The 24039-nt window shown below is 26.4% G+C and overlaps 1 protein-coding gene across 5 annotated transcripts; it reads left to right on the plus strand.

The window, feature by feature from the left end:
• The first annotated feature begins 2351 nt into the window (after window positions 1-2351).
• LOC123270199 (NPC intracellular cholesterol transporter 1) lies at window positions 2352-23967 on the plus strand. 5 transcript variants are annotated; one of them, XM_044736143.1, is made up of 12 exons: window positions 2352-2941; window positions 6018-6372; window positions 8433-8716; window positions 10138-10330; window positions 12874-13005; window positions 13500-13619; window positions 15355-16626; window positions 17981-19182; window positions 20647-20835; window positions 20912-20999; window positions 21676-21836; window positions 23788-23967. In XM_044736143.1, the coding sequence occupies exons 1-11, from the start codon at window positions 2852-2854 to the stop codon at window positions 21831-21833; spliced, it is 4083 nt and encodes a 1360-aa protein (XP_044592078.1). In that variant the 5' UTR covers window positions 2352-2851; the 3' UTR covers window positions 21834-21836; window positions 23788-23967. The 5 variants fall into 5 exon arrangements, with proteins under 5 accessions (XP_044592078.1, XP_044592077.1, XP_044592079.1 ...); XM_044736144.1 differs by having other exon boundaries at window positions 2353-2941; window positions 21676-21767; XM_044736142.1 differs by lacking the exon at window positions 21676-21836.
• Window positions 23968-24039: the final 72 nt, after the last annotated feature.

Here is a 24039-nt window from a genome sequence, read left to right on the forward strand (position 1 = left end):
TTAAAAAATTATCATCCGACAATTTTAAGACTTTTTTAAGACGTTCCGTTTTAATGTTCCGGGGCTCTGTCGCTGTTAGCTCATCTTAAAATAGTCTCTAAATTTTTTTTTAACATTTTTTTAAGACTAATTTAAGATCATTTTAAGACAATTTAAAGACGCTCCATAATAATTTTTCGGAGCTGTCATTGTGACATCTTAAAATAGCCTGGAAATTTTTTAATAATTTTTTTTAAAACTATTTTAAGATTTTTTCAAGACGATTTTAAGACTATTTTAAGATTTTTTAAAGTCTTAAAATTGTCGGATAATTTTTTACCAATTTTGAATTCCATTTAAAATCATCTTACTCAAAAATATTTCGGTTAGAAAGTCGTAAAATCGTCTAAAAAATGTCTAAAAATTAATTTTCACAACAAATTCGAGAACCAAAATTTCAAAAATCTGCTCTCGGAATTATTTTTTTTGGCGTCTTAAAAGAGTCTTAAAATAGTCTTGGTTTGTGTCACGTTTAAGATCTTAAACGAACGACAATTTTAAGACGATTTTTTTTTACACGGGTTTTTAAAAAATAATTTTATGTAACAAATTTTTTTGTTAAGGTAGTTGTAGCGTGATAGGCATTTCAACAGAAAATTATGAAATTTTTTGCATTGAAAGATAAATATATTAATAATTCACTACCAAAATTTCAGATCAATTGACCGCACCGTTTTTGAGTAATTAATTTTTGAAATTGCATCTTTTACACGTAGCGGTATAGAGAGATGATAAAGTTAGAGTATGAAATCTTTGGCCCACTCGAGTGGTATGGAAGATTTCATACTAACTTTACCATCTCTCTATACCTCTACGTGAAAAGATACAATTTCGAAAATTAATTACTCAAAAACGGTGCGGTCAATTGATCTGAAATTTTGGTAGTGAATTATTAATATATTTATCTTTCAATAAAAAAAATTTCATAATTTTCTGTTGAAATGCCTATCACGCTACAACTACCTTAAGTAAAATTAAAAAATTTTAATGACAGCTAAATTTAATGTCATATTTTTTATAATTGAATTTTTTTTTAATTTCGACCAATTTTTTTTCCTAATTTTTTTTTTATAATTTATTTGTTAGAAAAATTCTAAAAATTGTTAAATGTCTGCTAAATTAATTTTTAATGTCTGTCAATATTAGTGTGATAAATTAAAGTGATTAATTTCTCATTACAGTCAATTCATAATAAATAAAATTAATTAAAACAATTAAATAACAATAAAATTTTATTATTTTAAAAAATATTAATTCTAAAGTTAGCCGAAATTTTTTCATTTTTTTCTTTTATTAAATAAGAATCAAAAGAATATTTTATTAAAATTCCATTTATAATTTTTTACAAATAATTTTTTTTTGTAATTTTTTTAATAAAAATTAATTTAGGCCTCTTAATAATTTTATAACAAATAAATAATGGCAAAAAAAAAATTAGAAAAAAAAATTTTTATTTTGAAATTTTAAAAAATTAAAAATGCAATTTTTTAAAAATAATTTTTTTTTTTGTAATTTTTTTAATAAAAATTACTTTAGGCCTCTTAATAATTTTATAACAAATAAATAATGGCAAAAAAAAATTAGAAAAAAAAATTTTTATTTAGAAATTTTAAAAAATTAAAAATGCAATTTTTTAAAAATAATTTTTTTAATAAAAATTACTTTAGCATATATTTAATAATTTTATAACAAATAAATTATAACAAAAAAAATTAGAAAAAAAAGTTACATTTAGAAATTAAAAAAAATAAAAAATGCATTTTTTTAAAAATAATTTTTTTTTTGTAATTTTTTTAATATAAATTACTTTAGCATATATTTAATAATTTTATAACAAATAAATAATGGCAAAAAAAATTGACATTTAGAAATTAAAAAAAATTAAAATTACAATTTTTTAAAAATAATTTTTTAATGTCATAAATTAAAGCGATTAATTTCTAATTACAGTCAATCAATAATAAATAAATGTAATTAAAACACTTAAAAAAACAATAAAATTATCTCAAATCCCATAATAAAATAATAAAATTGAGATGAAATGTATGTGAAACCAATTTATTCGTAATGTGATTGGTTGAAAATATTTATTCTCATTCTGATTGGTTGAAAAAGAATATAATATACATAAACGACACATAAATATATCATGAAAATAAATATGAGGCGCGGCTTGCGCGCGCAAATTAAATTCTAGTAATATAAACTCGAATTAAAACGTAAATATTAAAAACAAAACTGCGCATGCGCGGTAAATATTACGAAGTAGAAACTTTCCCGCGCGATCGGGCGAGTTCGTGCGTCTCCGTATCGCCTGTCACAACTGAACTCGTCATGCAGCACCAGTTAGCATCTCTCCCGTTTACTCTTTAGTACATTTCGTTATATTTAGTGATGTAGTATTACAAGTTTTACTACAAAAACAATAGTAAACCCCAAATAAGTGTAAAAAATAATAAAAACTCCGACATATCAATTATTTGATAAAAAAAAACAAATATCAGACATATTAAATAACACTAAAATACTAAGTGTGACTACAGTTTATTGTTCCGTCTCGAAAGATTATCATCGATTGTCCAAGTTTCATGTCCTCGCCTTGGCCTGTCCATAGTGCACTCAAATATTTAATAAATAAATGCTTTTTTTATTCCTGTCATCTTGTATTGATTATTTGTTGCTCATGGTGAAAAATTTAAACATGAATATTTAAAATTTCGGAAAATCAATACGACAAGTGGATCTTCAATGTATTAGTCATCAGTATTTTATTATTTTACCTAAGGAATAATAATAATAATAATAACTCAAAATGCAGCGGACTCTTATCCCAAAGCTCAGACACAAAAATTTTATCAGTATCGCAATAATGTTGGTGTTATTTTTCATGTCTTTCCTTGCGGTAAGTTTAAAATTATTATTTTTATTATTAAAAATAATTATAAAATTAGCCGACATTTTTTATTATTTAATTAGAATGAAAATTAAGTCAGCCGACATTTAAAAATTTTTTTTCATTCAAAAAATGATGAAAAAATATTTTTTTGTTCTAATTTAATTAATAAAAAATAATTAAAAACGGCGGCTAACTTTTGTATTGTTAATTAGAACTAAAAAAATAGTTTTTAAAATTTTTCTTGTAGTTTTTCAAATTAAATATATTTTTTAATTTTAAAATTAATTAATTAATAATTTAATAATAAAATTAGCCGATTTTTTTTATTTAATTACAATTAGAAAATATTTTTTTAAAATATCACTTGTAATTTTTAAAATTTTTTCATTAAAAAAAAATTAAAAAATTTTTAAATGTCGGCTAGCTTAATTTTTGTAGAATAATAATAAAGTTAGCCGAAATTTTTTATTTTTTTTATTTAATTAGAATTAGAAAAATATCACATGTAATTTTTCAAATTTTTTATAAAAATTAAAAAATTTTTTTAATTTTCAAGATAATTTTTCATTAAAAAAAATTCTAAAAAATTTTAAATAGCTAATTTCATTTTTATAAAATAATAATAAAGTTAGCCAACATTTTTAATTTTTTTACTTAATTAATTAAAACTAAAAAATATTTTTTAAAAATTTTACATGTAATTTTTCAAATTTTTTACAAATGAAATTTTTTTAATAATTTTTTCACTAAAAAATTTTTTTAAATGTCCACTTTAATTTCCTTAAATAATAATAAAGTTAGCCGACATTTTTAATTTTCTTTTATTTAATTAAAACTAAAAAGTATTTTTTAAAAACTTCACATGTATTTTTTCAAATTTTTTTAAAAAATTAAAAAAAAAATTTTTTTTTGTAATTTTTAAGATAATTTTTTCAATAAAAAATTTTTTTAAATGTCTAATTTCATTGTTATAAAAATAATAATATAGTTAGCCGCCATTTTTTAATTTTTTTGTTATTTAATTAGAACTAAAAAATATTTTTATTAAAAATTTCAAATTTTTTACAAATCGAATTTTTTTTTATTAAAAAAAAATTATTTTTTTTATTTTTTGTAATAATTTTTAAGTCAGCTAACTTAATTTCTTGTAATAATTTCTATAATTCAGCTAACTAAATTTTAATTCTTTTCTTCAACTGTAAGAAACAGACAAAAAATGATTTATTTAATTTACCACACCCACATTAATTTATCAAAACTTAATAGATAATTCGAAGAAACACATTCATTTTATTTGTTAATTTAACTCGTCTGATATGATCCTTTGAAGGTCTATTAAAGCCGTTGTTGGCCTTATTAAATTTAATTATACGCCGTCGACTAGACGGTCTTCCTTGTATTTTATTCGAGGCTTCGCGTGCTTCCAATACTTTAGCTATTTTATTGCATATATGTATTATGTGCTATATCTATACAGATATATGCTTTATACATTTGTCGATCCGGAGGCCAAAAGATGTGTACGTCCAAAGCGACCTTGACGGGTGACTAATACTATGGCAAATAAAATAAAATGTCTATAGCCATTAGCAAAAAAACAATTTTTGGGTTTAGTTAAAATTTTTTTTTTTTGTTATTTAGTACAATCGGAGTCGATTATTCCGGGATTTAAATCTCCGTTTTGAGAGACATTTATCACCATGAATATTTAATGAGGAAAGATATAAGATAGTAAATTTAAATATTTTGAAAAGAAAAATTCCAGAGGAATTTTTTACAATTTTATTTTTGGATAAAAATTATTAATAAAATTTTAAATGCATTTTTGATAAAATAAATTTTTTAATTTTAAAAAAATTAAATTTTATTTTAAAGTTAAATAAATTATTTATTATTTAAAATTATGATTCTTTAATCGGGTCATCTGTTTTACTTATCATGTCATTAGTAATATTATACTTTATTTTATTTTATTTTATGGAAAATAGCTGACGAAGACTTGAATAATTTAGAAAGAATGTCTCGTGAAAGCTACGCTATAACTTGTTCTCTAAGAACGCTTGGTATGACTCATCAACACAGAAATAATAACTCATTATTAATACACTCGATAATGATAATACAATAAGACCATCTGAAGAGATAGTATTTTATTATTAAATATGATTCAATGATAATAAGCTAGCGACATTTATTAAATAATGACTTTTGTGAAATTGCAGTGTAATTTTTTTAATATTGACGTTTTTTAAGATATAAGCTCATCTTGATGTTATGCTTATCAAGAGCTTTCATTTGAGTACCCACATGCATTTTTTATATATTTTTTATATATACATATATGTAATATATATAAATATATGAAATATATAAAAAATTCATGTGGGTACTCAAATGAAAGGTCTCAATGAGTGTAATGTCAAAATGAGCTTATTTCTTTAAAAATGTCAATAGTTCACAACATACCAGGCCATTTCTTAATATATATAATATATATTTTAAAGATATAAGCTCATTTTGATGTTATACTGATCAAGAGCTTTCATTTGAGTACCCACATGCATTTTTGATATATTTTTTATATATACATATATGTAATATATATAAATATATGAAATATATAAAAAATTGATGTGGGTACTCAAATGAAAGGTCACAATGAGTGTAATGTCAAAATGAGCTTATTTCTTTAAAAATGTCAATAGTTCACAACATACCAGGCCATTTCTTAATTATTTAATATATATAATATATATTTTAAAGATATAAGCTCATTTTGATGTTATACTGATCAAGAGCTTTCATTTGAGTACCCACATGCATTTTTCATATATTTTTCATATATACATATATATAATATATATAAATATATAAAATATATGAAAAATTGATGTGGGTACTCAAATGAAAGCTCTCGATGAGTGTAACATCCGGATGAGCTTATATCTTTAAAAATATCAATAGTTCACAAGATACAAGGTCATTTCTTAATTATCAAGAAATAAATTTCACTAAAAAAACTCATTTTGGAGACAAAATTTTTCTTATTCTCTTACTAATAATAGATAATTTTTTGTCACAGGTGACAAATGCTGAGGAAGGACATTGTATTTGGTATGGCCAGTGTCATACTGATCAATTTATGCGGTCCCAAAATTGTTACTACACGGGAGAGGCTAAACCACTAAATGGATCCGGTCTGGAAATACTCGCCCGAAATTGTCCGCATATGATGTCTAATGACGTCCGAACTTGCTGCGATGTTAACCAGCTCGAAACGTTCGATACAAATATTAAACTGGCTTCTAACTTTTTAGCCCGGTGTCCCAGTTGTTTGGACAACTTGGTGAAGCATCTTTGCGAATTCACGTGCAGCCCAAAGCAGAGTTTATTTATGAATGCCACACAGATAGAAGTCAACGAAGATACTAATAATAGTGAGTAATTTTAGACTTTATTTTATTATTATTATTATTATTATTCGCGTACATCAATTATTCATCAGACGAAGTAAACAATAACAATCCTTATATTAGACAGCGATCTTGAAAAATTAATTTATTAATTAAAATATAGAGGACATTTATTTCCAGATAAGAATATTCATTTTTTTTTTATTAAAAAAAAAAATTTCATTGTTTTTTATTTATTTTTTTTTTTTTTTTTTTTTTTTTTTTCAAAAAAAAATTCATTTTTTATTTTGTTAAGTTACGTTAATTGTTAAGAATTAAAAATATTGTATACAAAGTTTAAAGATAACGGACAATGGTATGATAATTAAATTTTTTAAGTGACAAACTAACGCGTAAATACTCAACACAATTTACATATCTTTGATAATTTGTCTAAACAAAAAAAAAAATTTTCTTAACTGGAGAAAAAAATTTTTAGCTCAAGAAAATTTGTCGGGTGCCTTAAGACCGAAGTTAAAATTTTTTTAAAAATTTTATTCTTGGTGAATCATTTTTTCTTAATTCTATCATAAATACTTGATACAATCAATTTTTATATTCGATCAAGATTTTTAGATATTTTAGGGAAGCAGCGCCACTTCTGAGAAAAAAATTTTCTCTTGAGAAAATTTTTCTCGAGAATATTTGATACCCATTTTATATTATTTTAGCGCGCAATTATACATATTGAATGAAAAAAAATCATGAAATATTATTTGATCTTCCCTTTTGACTTGTTAATCAATAAAAATATTAATGAAAATTTACTTCTATCTTTATATTTAATTTTTTGGAACAAGAGAGAAATTTTCTCAAGACAAGAAAATTAATTTCTATCAAGAACTAAATTTTTTGGAGCTCCAGGCTGAATTTTCTGAAAACAACACCATTTTCTTTACTTAAATAAATTTTCTTGGATCAAGATACGTATTTCTTAAAGCAAGAGAATTAATTTTGGAATAAGTGAAATTTCTTGTTAAAAAAATTTTTTTTTTCCGCTTAAGAAAATAATTAGGAAGAAAAATATTTTCTTGGCTCAAGTGAACCTTTTTTTCTGTGCAGCAAATTGTCTAACTCCATTTTAGAGAATCTTTCATTTGTACGAAAAAAACAATTAGATAAAAATTAATTGTCACTTTAAAAAACCATTTAATATCTACTAAAGGTATAATATTTTGGTTTAGATCATTAAAAAAATTTATAATTGGCCTATTGCTACATAAAAATATTAAAAAATCACCCTCTAAAAAATAAGGAGTTAAATTGCTAATTAGACCGTCGATATGATAGATTTTTGAGAAAAAAATTAATAATTATTAATTTATCTCAAATATTCATTTGTCATTCATTAGTCTACTAGATAAAATTTTTTTGAGCCTAACATCTAATACATTAAAATATATATTAATAATAAAAGAAACAATAATTAAATAAATTTTCTTGGATCAAGATCCGTATTTTTTAAAGCAAGATAATTAATTTTGTAAGTGAAATTTCTTGTCAAAAAAAATTTTTTACTCAAGAAAATAATTAGGAAGAAAAATATTCCCTTGGCTCAAGTGAATCTTTTTTTCTGTGTAAATACTTACACTTTATTTTTATAAAATTAATCACTTGCTTAGAATGTAAATTGATCAAATGATAAGACATCGATTACGCGACTGACAATGTTTACCAAACAAATTTGTTTGGGCTACATTCTTATCTTTGTTACAAAATTCTGATTATTTTTTATAATACTTGAATTAAAATTATTTAATCAAAACTATTAAAAATTATTTTTTAATTTTTTTACAATAATTTTTTTTTTATAAAAAAAAGATGACTTAAATTTTAATGTTATTTTTTTATCAAACAGATAATAAGCGACAATATTAATAAAAAATAAATAGACACAACCTGGTAGAAAAAAAAAACGTTGAGTGAATGAATGAATTAACTGATTGATTTTATTACCATTTAATTTTATTAATAAGCAATTAACGAATCACCAATTGATGAATCATTCTTTAAAATGTAAATGTAATTACTGATAACCTTTTCAGCGTATGTCAATGCCGTCGACGTATTTATCACGAATAAATATCTCCAAGGAACATTTACATCATGTAAAAAAGTATCTGTACCGAGTCTTGGGCAATTAGCGCTGGATTTAATGTGTGGTGACTGGGGTGCAAGTAGATGCACCGCTGAAAGATGGTTCACGTTCATGGGTGATTCTAATAATCCATACGTGCCTTTTCAAATAAATTATATCGGAACTGACGGTAAAGTTGGTCCGTTTAGCCCGATGGATCCTGAAGTAACTCCCTGCAGCAAAGCTTTGAATGTAAATATCTGAAAATTATTTTTAATATAAACAAATGCCAAAAAGGTGTTAAAAATTTTTTTTTCTAATAATTTTTGTTAAATTGAACTGTACTTTCTTAAATATTGACGTTTCTAAAGATATAAGCTCATTCTGATGTTAGACTCATCAAGAGCTTTCATTTGAGTACCCACATGCATTTTTTATATATTTTTCATATCTATCTATATATAATATATATAAATGTATGAAATATATGAAAAATTAATGTGGGTGCTTAAATGAAAGGTCTCGATGAGTGTAATGTCATAATGAGCTTATATATTTATAAATGTTAATATTTAACAAGATATTTGTTAAAATACCCTGTACTTTCTTAACTATTGAAGTTTTCAAAGATATAAGCTCATCTTGATGTTACACTCATCAAGAGCTTTCATTTGAGTACCCACATGCATTTTTTATATATTTCATATATTTATATATATTATATATATGTATATATGAAAAATATATCAAAAATGCATGTGGGTACTCAAATGAAAGCTCTTGATGGGTGTAACATCAAGATAAGCTTATATCTGTAAAAATGTCAATTATTAAAAAATGACCTTGTATTTTGTCAGCTTTTGACATTTTTAAAAATATAAGCTCATCTTGATGTTACATTCATCGAGACTTCATTTGAGTACCCACATTAATTTTTCATATATTTTATATATTTATGTATATTATATATATGTATATATGAAAAATATATCAAAAATGCATGTGGGTACTTAAATGAAAGGTCTTGATGAGTGTAATGTAAATAAGAGCTTATATTTTTAAAAATATCAATAGTTCCCAAGATATAAGGCTATTTCTTAATTATGTCAAATATATAATTTATATTTTCAAGATATAAGCTCATCCTGATGTTACACTCATCAAGAACTTTCATTTGAGTACCCACATGCATTTTTGATATATTTTTCATATATATATATAAATATATGAAATATGTGAAAAATTTATGTGGGTACTCAAATGAAAGGTCTTGATCAGTGTAATGTAAAAATGAGCTTATATCTTTAAAAATGTCAATATCTCACAAGATACAAGCCCATTTCTTAATTATGTCATATATATAATATATATTTTAACGATATAATCTCATTATGATGTTTCCCTCATCAAGAGCTTTGATTTGAGTACCCACATGCATTTTTGATATATTTTTCATATATACATATATATAATATATATAAATATATGAAATATATAAAAAATTGATGTGGGTACTCAAACGAAAGGTCTCAATGAGTGTTACATCAGGATGAGCTTATATCTTTAAAAATGTCAATATTTCAAAAAGTACAGTGCAATTTAACAAGTCACTATTTAATAAGGCATAATGTTGCTAAAAAACCATTTTATAAAAATTTAATTTTATTTATCAGGAAAAATCACCAGCGTGCAGTTGCGTAGATTGTGAATCAAGTTGTCCCGTCCCACCACCAGCACCTCCATTACCAAAGCCGTTTAAGCTTATCGGCTATGACGGAATAGCCGTCATTATGACGATTATATTTATCAGCGGATCCTCATTATTTTTAATGTCCATTATTTGTTTCAGTAATCGTAAACAAATAGGTAAGAATAGATTTTATTTAACTTCTTTGTTTTATAAATTATTTTTTTTTTCTACATTAGAATGGTGAGATTATAATTTACCCACACAAGTACTCAAATGATGATGCCCGTAAAAAACCAGTTTTCTCTTCTAAAATTCAATTATTTTATATTACATATTAATAATACATATATTTCCTATCTAATACTCATATTTTTCTCCCTGGCAGTGGTACATAACAATATTTCCATTTAATAGATTTTTTTTGGTATCTGGTACCATTTTAGTGATTAATTAAAAATTGTTTTAATTAATATCAAATTTAATTCATTATAAATTCTTCAAAATACTGTCATTAATTTTTATTATGGTTGTGGAAGCTTTTTAAAAATAACTACATTTTTAAATTTATTTATTTATTTATTTATTTATGGATGAAAATATCGTTTTAGATGGAAATTTTCTTGATTAGATAAAAACATTTGAGTTTAAAAATAAAATTTAAATATCTTCTGAAAATATTATTATTACTGAGGAGTGGAGTTAAAATAGATTTATATTTTTTAATGCAAATAAACTATTGAGTTTAAATATAACTTAGTACAAAGTTTATTAATGTGTAAAATTGTTCGCTTTCTGCAAAACAAGCATTTTTTTAATAATACTTATTTAAAAACACACTGATAGAAGGATTTATTAACTGTTAATAATTTATTTGAAAACAATTATTTAATTTATTAAATTTTATTAAATATTTTTTAACATTCAATAAATATTTATTTGGAAGAAAAATAATTTATTAACTGAATTAATCTATATTATTAAGAGAATAAGAGAAATTTTATGTCCGAGATATTGATATGATAAAATAATAACATAATTTAAAAATGACCTTGTATCTCGTGAACTATTAATATTTTTAAAGATATAAGCTCATTTTGACATTACACTCATCGAGACCTTTCATTTGAGTACCCACATCAATTTTTCATATATTTCATATATTTATATATATCATATATATAAATAAATCAAAAATGCATGTGGGTACTCAAATAAAAGGTCTTGATGAGTGTAACATCGCGATGAGCTTATATCTTTAAAAATGTTAACAATTAATAAATTATCTTGTATCTTCAGAAATATTGGCATTTTTTAAGATATAAGCTCATTCCGATATTACACTTATCGAGACCTTTCATTTAAGTACTCACATCAATTTTTCATATATTATATATATTTATATATTCATATATATGTATATATGAAAAATATATCAAACATGCATGTGGGTACTCAAATAAAAGCTCTTGATGAGTGTAACGTCGGAATGAGCTTACATCTTTAAAATATATATTATATATATTACAAAAGTAAAAAATGGCTTTGTATCTTGTGAACTATCAATATTTTTAAGGATATAAGCTCATTTTTACATTACACTGATCAAGACCTTTCATTTGAGTACCCACATCAATTTTTTATATATTTTATATATTTATGTATATGTATATATGAAAAATATATCAAAAATGCATGTGAGTACTCAAATGAAAGCTCTTGATGAGTGTAATATAAAGATGTGCTTATATTTTTAATAATGTTAATAATTAAGAAAAAACCTTGTATCTTGAGAAATATTGACATTTTTTAAGATATAAGCTCATTTTGATGTTACACTCATCGAGACCTTTCATTTGAGTACCCACATCAATTTTTTATATATTTTATATATTTATGTATATGTATATATGAAAAATATATCAAAAATGCATGTGGGTACTCAAATGAAAGCTCTTGATGATTGTAGCATCAAAATGAGCTTATATCTTTAAAAACTCCAATTTTTAAGAACTTTCATATATTTTTCATATTCACATATTTATATAATTGGCGTTTTTAAAGAAGTAAGCTCAGCTTGACGTTACAATCAAGAAATTTCATTTGAGTACCCACATGTATTTTTGATATATTTTTCATATATACATATATATAATATACATAAATATATAAAATATATGAAAAATTGATGTGGGTACTCAAATGAAAGCTCTTGATAAGCGCAACATCAAAATGAGCTTATATCTTTAAAAACGTCAATATTTAAGAAAGTACAGTGCAATTTAACAAAAGTCATTATTTACTAAACTAAAATTTTATTTATAACAGTTAATAAAGCTTATAAAATATAAACAAATCCTTCTATCAGTAAACTAGATAAATAAATTGCTTAATTCATTTTTATTTTATTTAATTATCATCAAAGAAATTCACTAATGACTAAACAACAAAACTAGGCTTCTTTAATTTAAAAAAAAAATATATTTTGCACAAAAAATTTCCATCATTTTTTTTATAAACAATTTTATCGTTAATAAAATTTTTTACTAAAATAATAAAATTCTTCAGCTCAATAATTTATTCATTACAGCTGTTAGACATGAAAAAAAAAAAAAATTAACGATTTAAAATTTATTAATTTAAAAAGAAATCGACCGATGTAAAAAATGATAAATTAATTTATGACCCGGTTATTTACTCCGCGATAAATTATTGCATTCAGTTGCTCGAGGAGAAGAAGTAGGGAGACAGGTTGGTAGACGTCTAGCTGCCGGGCTTCATCATCCAGGAGATGTTGCACGAATCGCTTTAGCTGCTGATCAAGAAGACAGCCCACTACAATCTAAGCGTTCCAGTACGTTTTTTTCTTCCGTGACTATTTTAATTTCATCTTTAATAGCATAATTTGTTCTTCTGTCTTCTATTAAATTATTATTTATAAACATATATTTATGCCCATCTTATATCTATCAATCTATTTGTCTTTATTGTTATTACTTATTACATAATTTAAATTTAAATAAGAGCTCATAAAAAATCATTGCTTCACTATTAATATTCGCATGCTGCTACTTAAATTTTTTGTCATATAATTATTTATTGCTTGTAATTCTTCCGCTCATTTCTGTTCACTGATTATTTTATTTTTTACTGCACATTTATTTTTTGTTCACATAAAATTTTTTTGCGTTTTTATTTTATGTATGTATTTTTTTTATGTTTGTCTAGGCTTTATGTAATAGTGCTAGCTTTATGATTTGTGATAAATCATAAATTATAAATTATTATCATGTATTTGTTTTATAGCTCCTAAATGTTTTCTTTTTACTAAAATTTATATATTTTTAGGTGTAGTGTCTGCTGATGATTTGCCAGGAGGATTTGAGGAAGAACAATCTACAGTAATAGAGCGCCTCGGTGCTAACACTGACAAATTTTTGCAAGAATTTTTCTGCTCTTGGGGAACTGGTAAATAAATTATTAAAAAATCACGTGGCAAAATAAGTAATGACCTTGTATCTTAAGAACTATCGACATTTTTAAAGATATAAGCTCATCTTGATGTTATAGGAATCGAGACCTTTCATTTGAGTACCCATATCAATTTTTCATATATTTTATATATTATATATATGTATATATGAAAAATATATGAAAATGCATGTGGGAATTCAAATGAAAGCTCTTGATGAGTGTAACATTAAGATGAGCTTATATCTTTAAAGATGTAAATATTTCAGAAAGTACAGTGCAATTTAACAAAATTCATTATTTAATGAAGCAAAATTTAAATTAATTACAATTCAATTTTTATTAAGAAATGACATTGTATCTTGTAAAATATTGCCATTTTTAAAGATATAAGCTCACCATGACATTCTACTCATCGCGACCTTTCATTTGAGTACCAACATCAATTTTTCATATATATTATATATTTATATATATGTATATATAAAAAATATATGAAGATGCATGTGGGTACTTAAGTGAAAGCTCTTGATGAGTGTAACATCAAGATGAACTTATATCGTCAAAAACGACAATATTTAAGAAAGTACAGTGCAATTTAACAAAATTCATTATTTAATAAATCAAAATTTTTATTAGTTACAATTCTATTTTTATTAAGAAATGGCATCGTATCTTGTAAAATATTGACATTTTTAAAGATATAAACTCATCCTGATGTTTCACTCATCGAAACCTTTCATTTGAGTACCCACATCAATTCTTCATATATTTTATAAATATTATATATATAAATATATGAAAAATATATCAAAAATGCATGTGGGTACTCAAATAAAAGCTCTTGATGAGCCTAACATCAAGATGAGCTTATATCTAAAAAAATATCAATAATTAAGAAATTACCTTGTATCTTGTCAAATATTGAGTTTTTTAAAAATATAAGCTCACCATGATATTCCACTCATCAAGACCTTTCATTGGAATACCCACATCAATTTTTCATATATTTATATATATATATATATATATATAAATATATGAAAAATATATAAAAAATGCATGTTGGTACTCAAATGAAAGCTCTTGATGAGTGTAACACCAAAATGACCTTATATCTTTAAAAACTTCAATAATAAACAAATAACCTTGTATCTTCTCAAATATTTACATTTTTAAAGATATAAACTCACCATGACATTCCCCTCATCAATACCTTTCATTTGAATACCCACATCAATTTTTCATATATTCACATATATCATATATATGAATATATCAAAAATATATCAAAAACGCATGTGGGTACTCAAACGAAAGCTCTTTCCGAGCCTAACATCAAGATGAGCTTATATCTAAAAAAATATCAACAATTAAGAAATTACCTTGTATCTTGTCAAATATTGAGGTTTTTAAAAATATAAACTCACCATGACATTCCCCTCATCAATACCTTTCATTTGAATACCCACATCAATTTTTCATATATTCACATATATCATATATATGAATATATCAAAAATATATCAAAAACGCATGTGGGTACTCAAATGAAAGCTCTTTCCGAGCCCAACACCAAAATGAGCTTATATCTTTAAAACCATCAATAATTAAGAAAGTACAGTGTAATTTAACAAAATTCATTACTTAATAAAGCAAAATTTGATTTAATAACAAATATATAAAATAATTAGAATACTAAAAATAGTTAGTAACAAAAAAATTCTTTCAGTTTGCGCCAAGCACCCATGGACAGTCCTCTTCTGCGGCTTCCTCACCGTCATACTCCTCGGCACCGGCATAAACTACATGCAGATGACAACCGACCCCGTCGAGCTCTGGGCGTCTCCGTTATCCCGCTCTCGAGTCGAGCGAACCTTCTTCGACAGCCACTTCGAGCCCTTCTACCGAGTAGAACAGCTGATAATCACTCCAGTAAACCTCCCGAACATCATCCACAACACCAGCAACGGGCCCATAACCTTCGGGCCGGTCTTCAACCCAAACTTCCTCCTCGCCGTCCACTCCCTCCAAGAAGCGATAAAAAACATTTCTACTAAGAATAATTACACTCTAGCGGATGTCTGCTTCGCTCCGCTGACCAACGCGTTCACTGGCCCTCCTACGGTGGACAAGTGTACTATCCAGAGCATCTGGGGCTACTGGAAAGACAGCGTTCAAGATTTCAACAGTACCTCCAAGGAAGCTGGGTTTAATATCACTTATTTGGACCATTTTAAAAAATGCGTCGGCAATCCTTACAACCCCGAATGTCTGGCTTTATATGGAGGTCCAGCGTTCCCTCCAGTCGTTTTGGGAGGATTTTTACCTCCAGGCCAGTCCCTCCGCAATCCCTCCTACGAAAAAGCTACCGCTCTAGTGGTGACAATCCTCGTCAACAATTATCATAATAAAACGAAATTAATCCCCGCTATGGAGTGGGAGGAGGCTTTTGTCAATTTCATGAAGGATTATGTAAGTGACCCGAATAAAAAGCCGGAGTTCATTGACCTGGCCTTCACCTCCGAGAGGTCAATTGAAGACGAGCTTAAGAGAGAATCTCAATCAGATATCTCAACAATTTTAGTGTCTTACATAATTATGTTCGCGTACATTGCGATATCTCTCGGACAAATGAGGTCCTGCAACCGCTTAATGATCGACTCCAAGATCACCCTGGGACTGGGAGGTGTCTTCATTGTCTTGGCTTCTGTGGTATGCTCTGTGGGGCTCTTCGGGTTCATCGGGCTGCCCGCGACGCTTATTATCATCGAGGTCATTCCCTTCCTGGTACTCGCGGTGGGAGTTGATAATGTGTTCATACTGGTGCAGACTCATCAGAGAGAGGGACGGAGGCCCAATGAGTCCATTCCGGAGCACATAGGACGCACTTTGGGGCAAGTGGGACCAAGTATGCTGCTTACTAGTGTCTCGGAGAGCTGCTGCTTCTTTTTGGGAGGACTTTCGGATATGCCTGCTGTGAGAGCTTTCGCGTTGTATGCAGGTAATTTGAAATTCACTTGTTTCTTGGGAAATTTTGAGATTTTTGGAGGTATAAGCTCACCTTGAGGTTGGGCTCATCAAGAGCTTTCATTTGAGTACCCACATTATTTTTTTGGATATTTGATATATTTATATATATTATATATATGAATATATGAAAAATATATGAAAAAATGATGTGGGTACTCAAATGAAAGCTCTTGATGAGAGTAACATCGAGATGAGCTTATATCTTAGAAAATATCAATAATTAAAAAATGACCTTGTATTTTGTGAACTCTTGACATTTTTAAAGATATAAGCGCATCTTGAGGTTACACTCATCGAGAGCTTTCATTTGAGTACCCACATTATTTTTTTGGATATTTTATATATTTATATATACTATATATATGTATATATGAAAAATATATCAAAAATGCATCTTGATACTCAAATGAAAGCTCTTGATGAGTGTAACTTTAAGATGAGCTTATTTCTTTAAAATATATATGTATATATGAAAAATATATCAAAATGAAATATGTTATTAAATTAAAAAAAAAAATTCCATTTTTTTATTTTAAAAATTTTTTTTTGCCATTATTTATTCGTTATAAAATTTTCAAAAATCATTAAGTATATGCTAAATTAATTTTCATTAATTAAGAAATGACCTTGTATCTTCAGAACTATTGACATTTGTAAAGATCTAAGCTCACCCCGACATTACACTCATCGAGACCTTGCATTTGAGTACCCACATCAATTTTTCATATATTTACGTATATTATATATATATATATATGAAAAATATATCAAAAATGCATGTGGGTACTCAAATGAAAGCTCTTGATGAGTCTAACGTCAAAATGAGCTTATATCTTAAAAAACTTCAATATTTAAGAAAGTACAGTGCAATTTAATAAAAGTCATTATTTAATAAAACAAAACTTTAACTACTTACAATTCCATTTTTATTAAGAAATGACCTTGTATCTCGTGAAATATTGACATTCTTAAAGATCTAAGCTCACCATGACACTACACTCATCGAGTTCTTTAATTTGAGTACCCACATCAATTTTTCATATATTTCATATATTTACATATATTATATATATGTATATATGAAAAATATATTAAAAATGCATGTGGGTACTCAAATGAAAGCTCTTGATTAGTGTAACACCAAAATGAGCTTATATCTTAAAAATATATAATATATATATATATATATGTATATATCAAAAATATATGAAAAATGCATGTGGGTACTCAAATAAAAGCTCTTGACTCGCTTAACACCAAGATGAGCTTATATCTTAAAAAACTTCAATATTTAAGAAATAACAACAAAAATTCATATTTTCCAGGTATGGCTCTAATGATAGACTTCCTCCTGCAAATAACCTGCTTCGTAAGTCTCCTAACCCTCGACACAGTGCGTCAAAGCAGCAACAGATTCGACATCTGCTGCTGGTTCCGCGGCTCCAAGAAAAACACCTCCGAGGAAGTAGTCGACGGGATCCTCTACAAGATCTTCAAGCTCCTCTACGTCCCGTTATTACTCCAAAAATGGGTCCGCGCCGGAATAATGGTAATATTCTTCGGATGGCTGTGTACCAGCATCGCAGTAGTCCCGCACATAGAAATCGGGCTGGACCAAGAGTTATCCATGCCAGAGGACAGTTTTGTGCTAAAGTACTTCAAGTACTTGAACAGTTATTTATCAATTGGCCCGCCAATGTACTTCGTAGTAACTGGAGGGTTAAATTACTCGAACACGTTTGATCAAAATTTAGTTTGTGGCGGGAAGTACTGCAACTCCGACTCAGTCTCAACGCAGATCTTTATCGCAGCTCAGCAGCCTAATATCAGCTACATAGCCACGCCTGCTTCCTCTTGGCTGGACGATTATATTGATTGGTCCCAAGCTCCGGGCTGCTGCAAGGTCTTCAAGTCTAATGACTCATTTTGTCCGCATCAAGGTCGCAAAGGCTGCACCAGCTGCGACATTTCCTCCAATAAATACGACAGACCTCCTCCGATAGAATTTGAAAAGTACGTCTCGTTTTTCTTACAAGACAACCCCGATGACCAGTGCGCCAAAGCCGGACACGCTGCCTACGGCCAAGGGGTCAATTACTTGACCAACAAGCAGACTAACTTGTCCAGTGTCCGGGCTTCTTACTTCATGGCTTATCACTCCATTCTCAAAACTTCGGAGGATTACTACGAGTCCATGAAAGCCGCGAGGAAGATTTCTGCTAATATTACGAATATGTTGAACAGCAATCTTAAGAAACAGAATCGGAATGAAACGGTGCAAGTTTTTCCCTACAGTGTTTTTTATGTCTTCTATGAACAGTACTTGACCATGTGGCCGGATACTCTTAAGAGCATTGGGATTTCGCTAGTGGCCATTTTTATCGTCACTTTCTTCCTCATGGGCTTGGATATCTTCTCGTCGGTTGTCGTTATTATTACTATTACCATGATTCTGGTTAATATTGGGGGATTGATGTACTGGTGGCATATTACGTTGAATGCTGTGTCGCTTGTTAATCTTGTTATGGTGAGTTTTATGAATTTTTAAAAAATTATTTAAAATATTGTAAATTAGAATTTTTTTTTGCATAATTTAGAAATGACATTGTATCTTGAGAAATATTGAGATTTTTATGGATATGAGCTCATCTTGATATTACGCTCATCGAGAGCTTTCATTTGAGTACCCACATCAATTTTTCATATATTTTATATATTTATATATATGTATATATGAAAAATATATCAAAAATTGATGTGGGTACTCAAATGAAAGGTCTCGATGAGTGTAACATCGGGATGAGCTTATATCTTTAAAAATGTCAATAATTAAGAAATTATCTGGTATCTTGAGAATTATTGAGATTTTTATAGATATAAGCTCATCTTGATGTTATACTCATTGAGAGCTTTCATTTGAGTACCCACATCAATTTTTCATATATTTATGTATTTATATATATGAAAAATATGTATGTATGAAAAATATATAAAAAATGCGTGTGGGTACTCAAATGAAAGCTCTTGGTGAGTGGAACATCGGGATAAGCTTAGATCTTTGAAAATGTTAATAATAAAGGAATGATCTAGTATCTTGAGAACTATTGAAATTTTTAAAGATATAAGCTCATCTTGATATTATACTCACCAAGAGCTTTCGTTTAAGTACCCACATCAATTTTTATTATATTTTATATATTTATATATATATATGTATATATGAAAAATATATAAAAAATGCAAGTGAGTACTCAAATGAAAGCTCTTGATAAGTGTAACGTCAGAATGAGCTTATATTTTTTTAAATGTCAATAATTAAGAAATTACCTTGTATCTTGAGAACTATTGACATTTTTATAGATATAAGCTCATCTTGATATTACACACATTGAGAGCTTTCATTTGAGTACCCACATCAATTTTTCATATATTTTATATATTTATATATTTACATATATGTATATATGAAAAATATATAAAAAATGCGTGTGGGAACTCAAATGAAAGCTCTTGAAAAGTGTAACATCGTAATAAGCTTAGATTTTTGAAAATTTTAATGATAAAGAAATTATCTTGTATCTTGCGAATTCTTGACATTTTTAAAGATATAAACTCATTTTGATGTTACACTCATCGAGACCTTTCATTTGAGTACCCACATCAATTTTTCATATATTTTATATATTTATATATTTATATACATGTATATATGAAAAATATATCAAAAATGCAAGTGGGTACTCAAATGAAAGGTCTCTATGAGTGTAACATCAGAATGAGCTTATATCTCCAAAAATGTCAATAATTAAAAAATCGCCTTGTGAAGAGTAAAATAAAACTGAAAAAAAAATTTTATAATTAAAAAAAAAATAAATTTTTTCTTGTCAACATTCTTTTCTTTATACTCTCCTTTGTCTTTAGTAATTCAAAAATTTTTTCTGACATTTTTTACAATATTTATTGAAAAATTAAATTAATTTCTCTTTCTTAGGCGGTGGGAATATCCGTCGAATTTTGCAGTCATCTTGTCCATTCATTTTCAACATCTGTCAGAGAAACTAGAATAGAAAGAGTGGAAGATGCTGTTACAAATATGGGAAGTTCGATATTTAGTGGTATTACGCTCACCAAATTTGGTGGTATTATTGTTCTTGGCTTTGCTAAAAGCCAAATTTTCAAGGTAATTTTTTTTCAACAATTTTATTTTTTAAATAAATTATCACCGTAGTATTAAAAAAATAAAATTTATTTTTTAGGTATTTTACTTTAGAATGTATTTGGGAATTGTTATTTTTGGAGCAGCACACGGTCTAATATTTTTGCCTGTATTACTTAGTTATATTGGTAAGTAATTAAATTAAATAAATTCATACATACATTAATTTACATAGTACTTCATTTTATACTAAATTTATTTTTAATAAAACAATTCCACCGATTGTTAAAACGCTAAAAAAAAATAATATTAGAGAATGTTGATGCATGATTAAAAAAATGCTCGTACCTGCTGAAAAAAAATAAAAAAATTAATCGCTCGAAAAATAAGACTTGGTTTAATTTCTATCTGAGGTAAAAGCCTCAATTATTGACAGGGGTCTAATTATTGTCACCCAAAATTATTTTTAAGTATATTTAATCATCTGTAATAAGAATAACTATCATATATATTTTTATTAAATTCTAATTAATTAAAAAATTGAAAAAAATTACTGTCAGTTGAAAATGTTAAATATTAATTATTAAAAAAATTAATTTTTATATTTTCAAAAGTAATTAATCAGTTATGGAAATTATTATTAATAAACTTTAATAAAATATATCCGGATAATCTATTTAATTATTTAAAATTAATTAGTAAATATTAGTGATTTAATTATCATTTTAAAAAAGAAATTGTTTAGTAAAAATATTACTTCAGACATTACCACAAACGAAATTTGTCGCTTGTAGTGTCAATAATTGGGGCTTTTACCTTAGATAACAGAGATAGGAAAATTGTTGAGACATATCGGGTTTTTAGGTTCACCTATGAACCGCGAGAAGTTGGCAAACCACCGGAAAACGGTCACTGGAAACCTGGAAAATGTTCAAGAAACTTCACTCAATCACCGAGTAAGCAAAACAAATTCATCTTCTGCACAATTTAAAGAATCATATAAATCGCTTGATTATGATTGATAGGTATGCACCGCATTTGTCATCTCATTTATTTTTTTTATATTTTTTTTTCAGCATCTACATTATTATTATTGTAAATAAATTGGCTAACAAATAATACTGGTTAAGGTATACTAATTACATCAGTAATTTAACTGTTAGCTCTTGCACTTTTTTATTTTGTAATTTTATTGGATTGCTTTCTTGGCCACTGCGTTTAAACAATTAGTGGATCGATTAAGTAAACAAGATAATTAAGAATTTTGCTGTTCAAAATTTTACTTTTGAATGGCAAATTAAATCTTGTTGAAAGAATATTTGTGTTTTTAAATTTCATGGCTTAAAGATATTTTTTTATGTTGCTGGAAAATGTGAAAATTTATGTGAATTGCACTTAATTATAAGTAAAAAATACGATATTGAAATGAAAAATAAAATAAGCTGAATATCTAGATACTTAATTAAAAAATGTCATTGTATCTTGAGAAATATTGACGATTTTAAAGATATAAGCTCATCTTGATGTTAGGCTCATCGAGACCTTTCATTTGAACACCCACATCAATTTTTCATATATTTATATATATTATATATATGTATATATGAAAAATATATGAAAAATGCATGTGGGTACTCAAATGAAAGCTCTTGATGAGCCTAACATCAAGATGAGCTTATAGCTCAAAAATATATATTATATATATGGATATATAAAAAATATATCAAAAATGCATGTGGGTACTCGAATGAAAGCTCTTGATGAGTGTAACATCAAGATGAGCTTATATCATTGAAAATGTCAATATTTAAGAAAGTACAATGCAATTTATTGTTTAATAAAGCGAAACTTTAATTAATTACAATTCTATTTTTATTAAGAAATTACATTGTATTTTGTAAAATATTGACTTTTTTTAAGATATAAGCTCACGATGATATTACATTCATCGAAACCTTTAATTTGAGTACCCACATCAATTTTTCATATATTTTATATATTTATATATATGTATATATGAAAAATATATCAAAAATGCATGTGGGTACTCAAATGAAAGCTCTTGATGAGCCTAACATCAAGATGAGCTCATATTTTCAAAATATATATTATATATATGGATATATAAAAAATATATCAAAATTTAATATGTTATTAAATTAAAGAAAAAATAGTTTTAAAAAAATTTCATCTTTAAAATTTCTTTTGCCATCATTTATTTGTTATAAAATTTGTAAAAATAATTAAATACACACTAAATTAACATTTTTTAATCAAAAATTGACGTTGTATCTTGTAAAATATTGACATTTTTAAAGATATAAGCTCACCCCGACATTACACTTTTCAAGACCTTTAATTTGAGTACCCACATTAATTTTTCATATATTTTATATATTTATATATATCCTATATATAAATATATGAAAAATATATCAAAAATGCATGTGGGTACTCAAATGAAAGCTCTGGATGAGCCTAACATCAAGATGAGCTTATATTTTTAAAAAAGTCAATAGTTAAGAAAGTACAGTGCAAATTTAACAAATATCTTGTAAAATATTGACATTTTTAAAGATATAAGCTCAGCCCGACATTACACTTATGAAGACCTTTAATTTGAGTACCCACATCAATTTTTCATATATTTTATATATTTATATATATCATGTATATAAATATATGAAAAATATATCAAAAATGCTTGTGGGTACTCAAATGAAAGCTCTTGGCGAGCCCAACTCCAAAATGAGCTTATATCTTCAATATATATAATATATATATGTTTATATCAAAAATATATCAAAAATACATGTGGGTACTCAAATGAAAGCTCTTGATGTGTCTAACATCAAGATGAGCTTATATTTTAAAAAACTTCAATATTTAAAAAATTACGCTTAAAATTTATAAAAAAGTTTCAATATTAAATTTATTTATTTTAATTACCATAAAATAATTTTTAAAAATTTCCAGACGTGATGTCCGGCAAGCGAAAGAGACGAATCCGTCGTATCAACGCCGAGAGCATTAACAACAACCGCGACAGCAACGACCTTGAGAACCCAGGTCACCTCGCTGATCCCACAACTCCTCTTATCCAGAATGCTCCCAGCGTCTCAATCACTTCCTACGCCAGTATAAATTAACCCAACATACAAAAAAAAAACTACAAACAAACCAACAAATAAAATTATATTTTTTACTTGAGACTAACTTAATATCAAT

The sequence above is a fragment of the Cotesia glomerata genome, linkage group LG8 (genome assembly GCF_020080835.1).
Source record: "Cotesia glomerata isolate CgM1 linkage group LG8, MPM_Cglom_v2.3, whole genome shotgun sequence".
Taxonomy (NCBI): Eukaryota; Metazoa; Arthropoda; class Insecta; order Hymenoptera; family Braconidae; genus Cotesia; species Cotesia glomerata.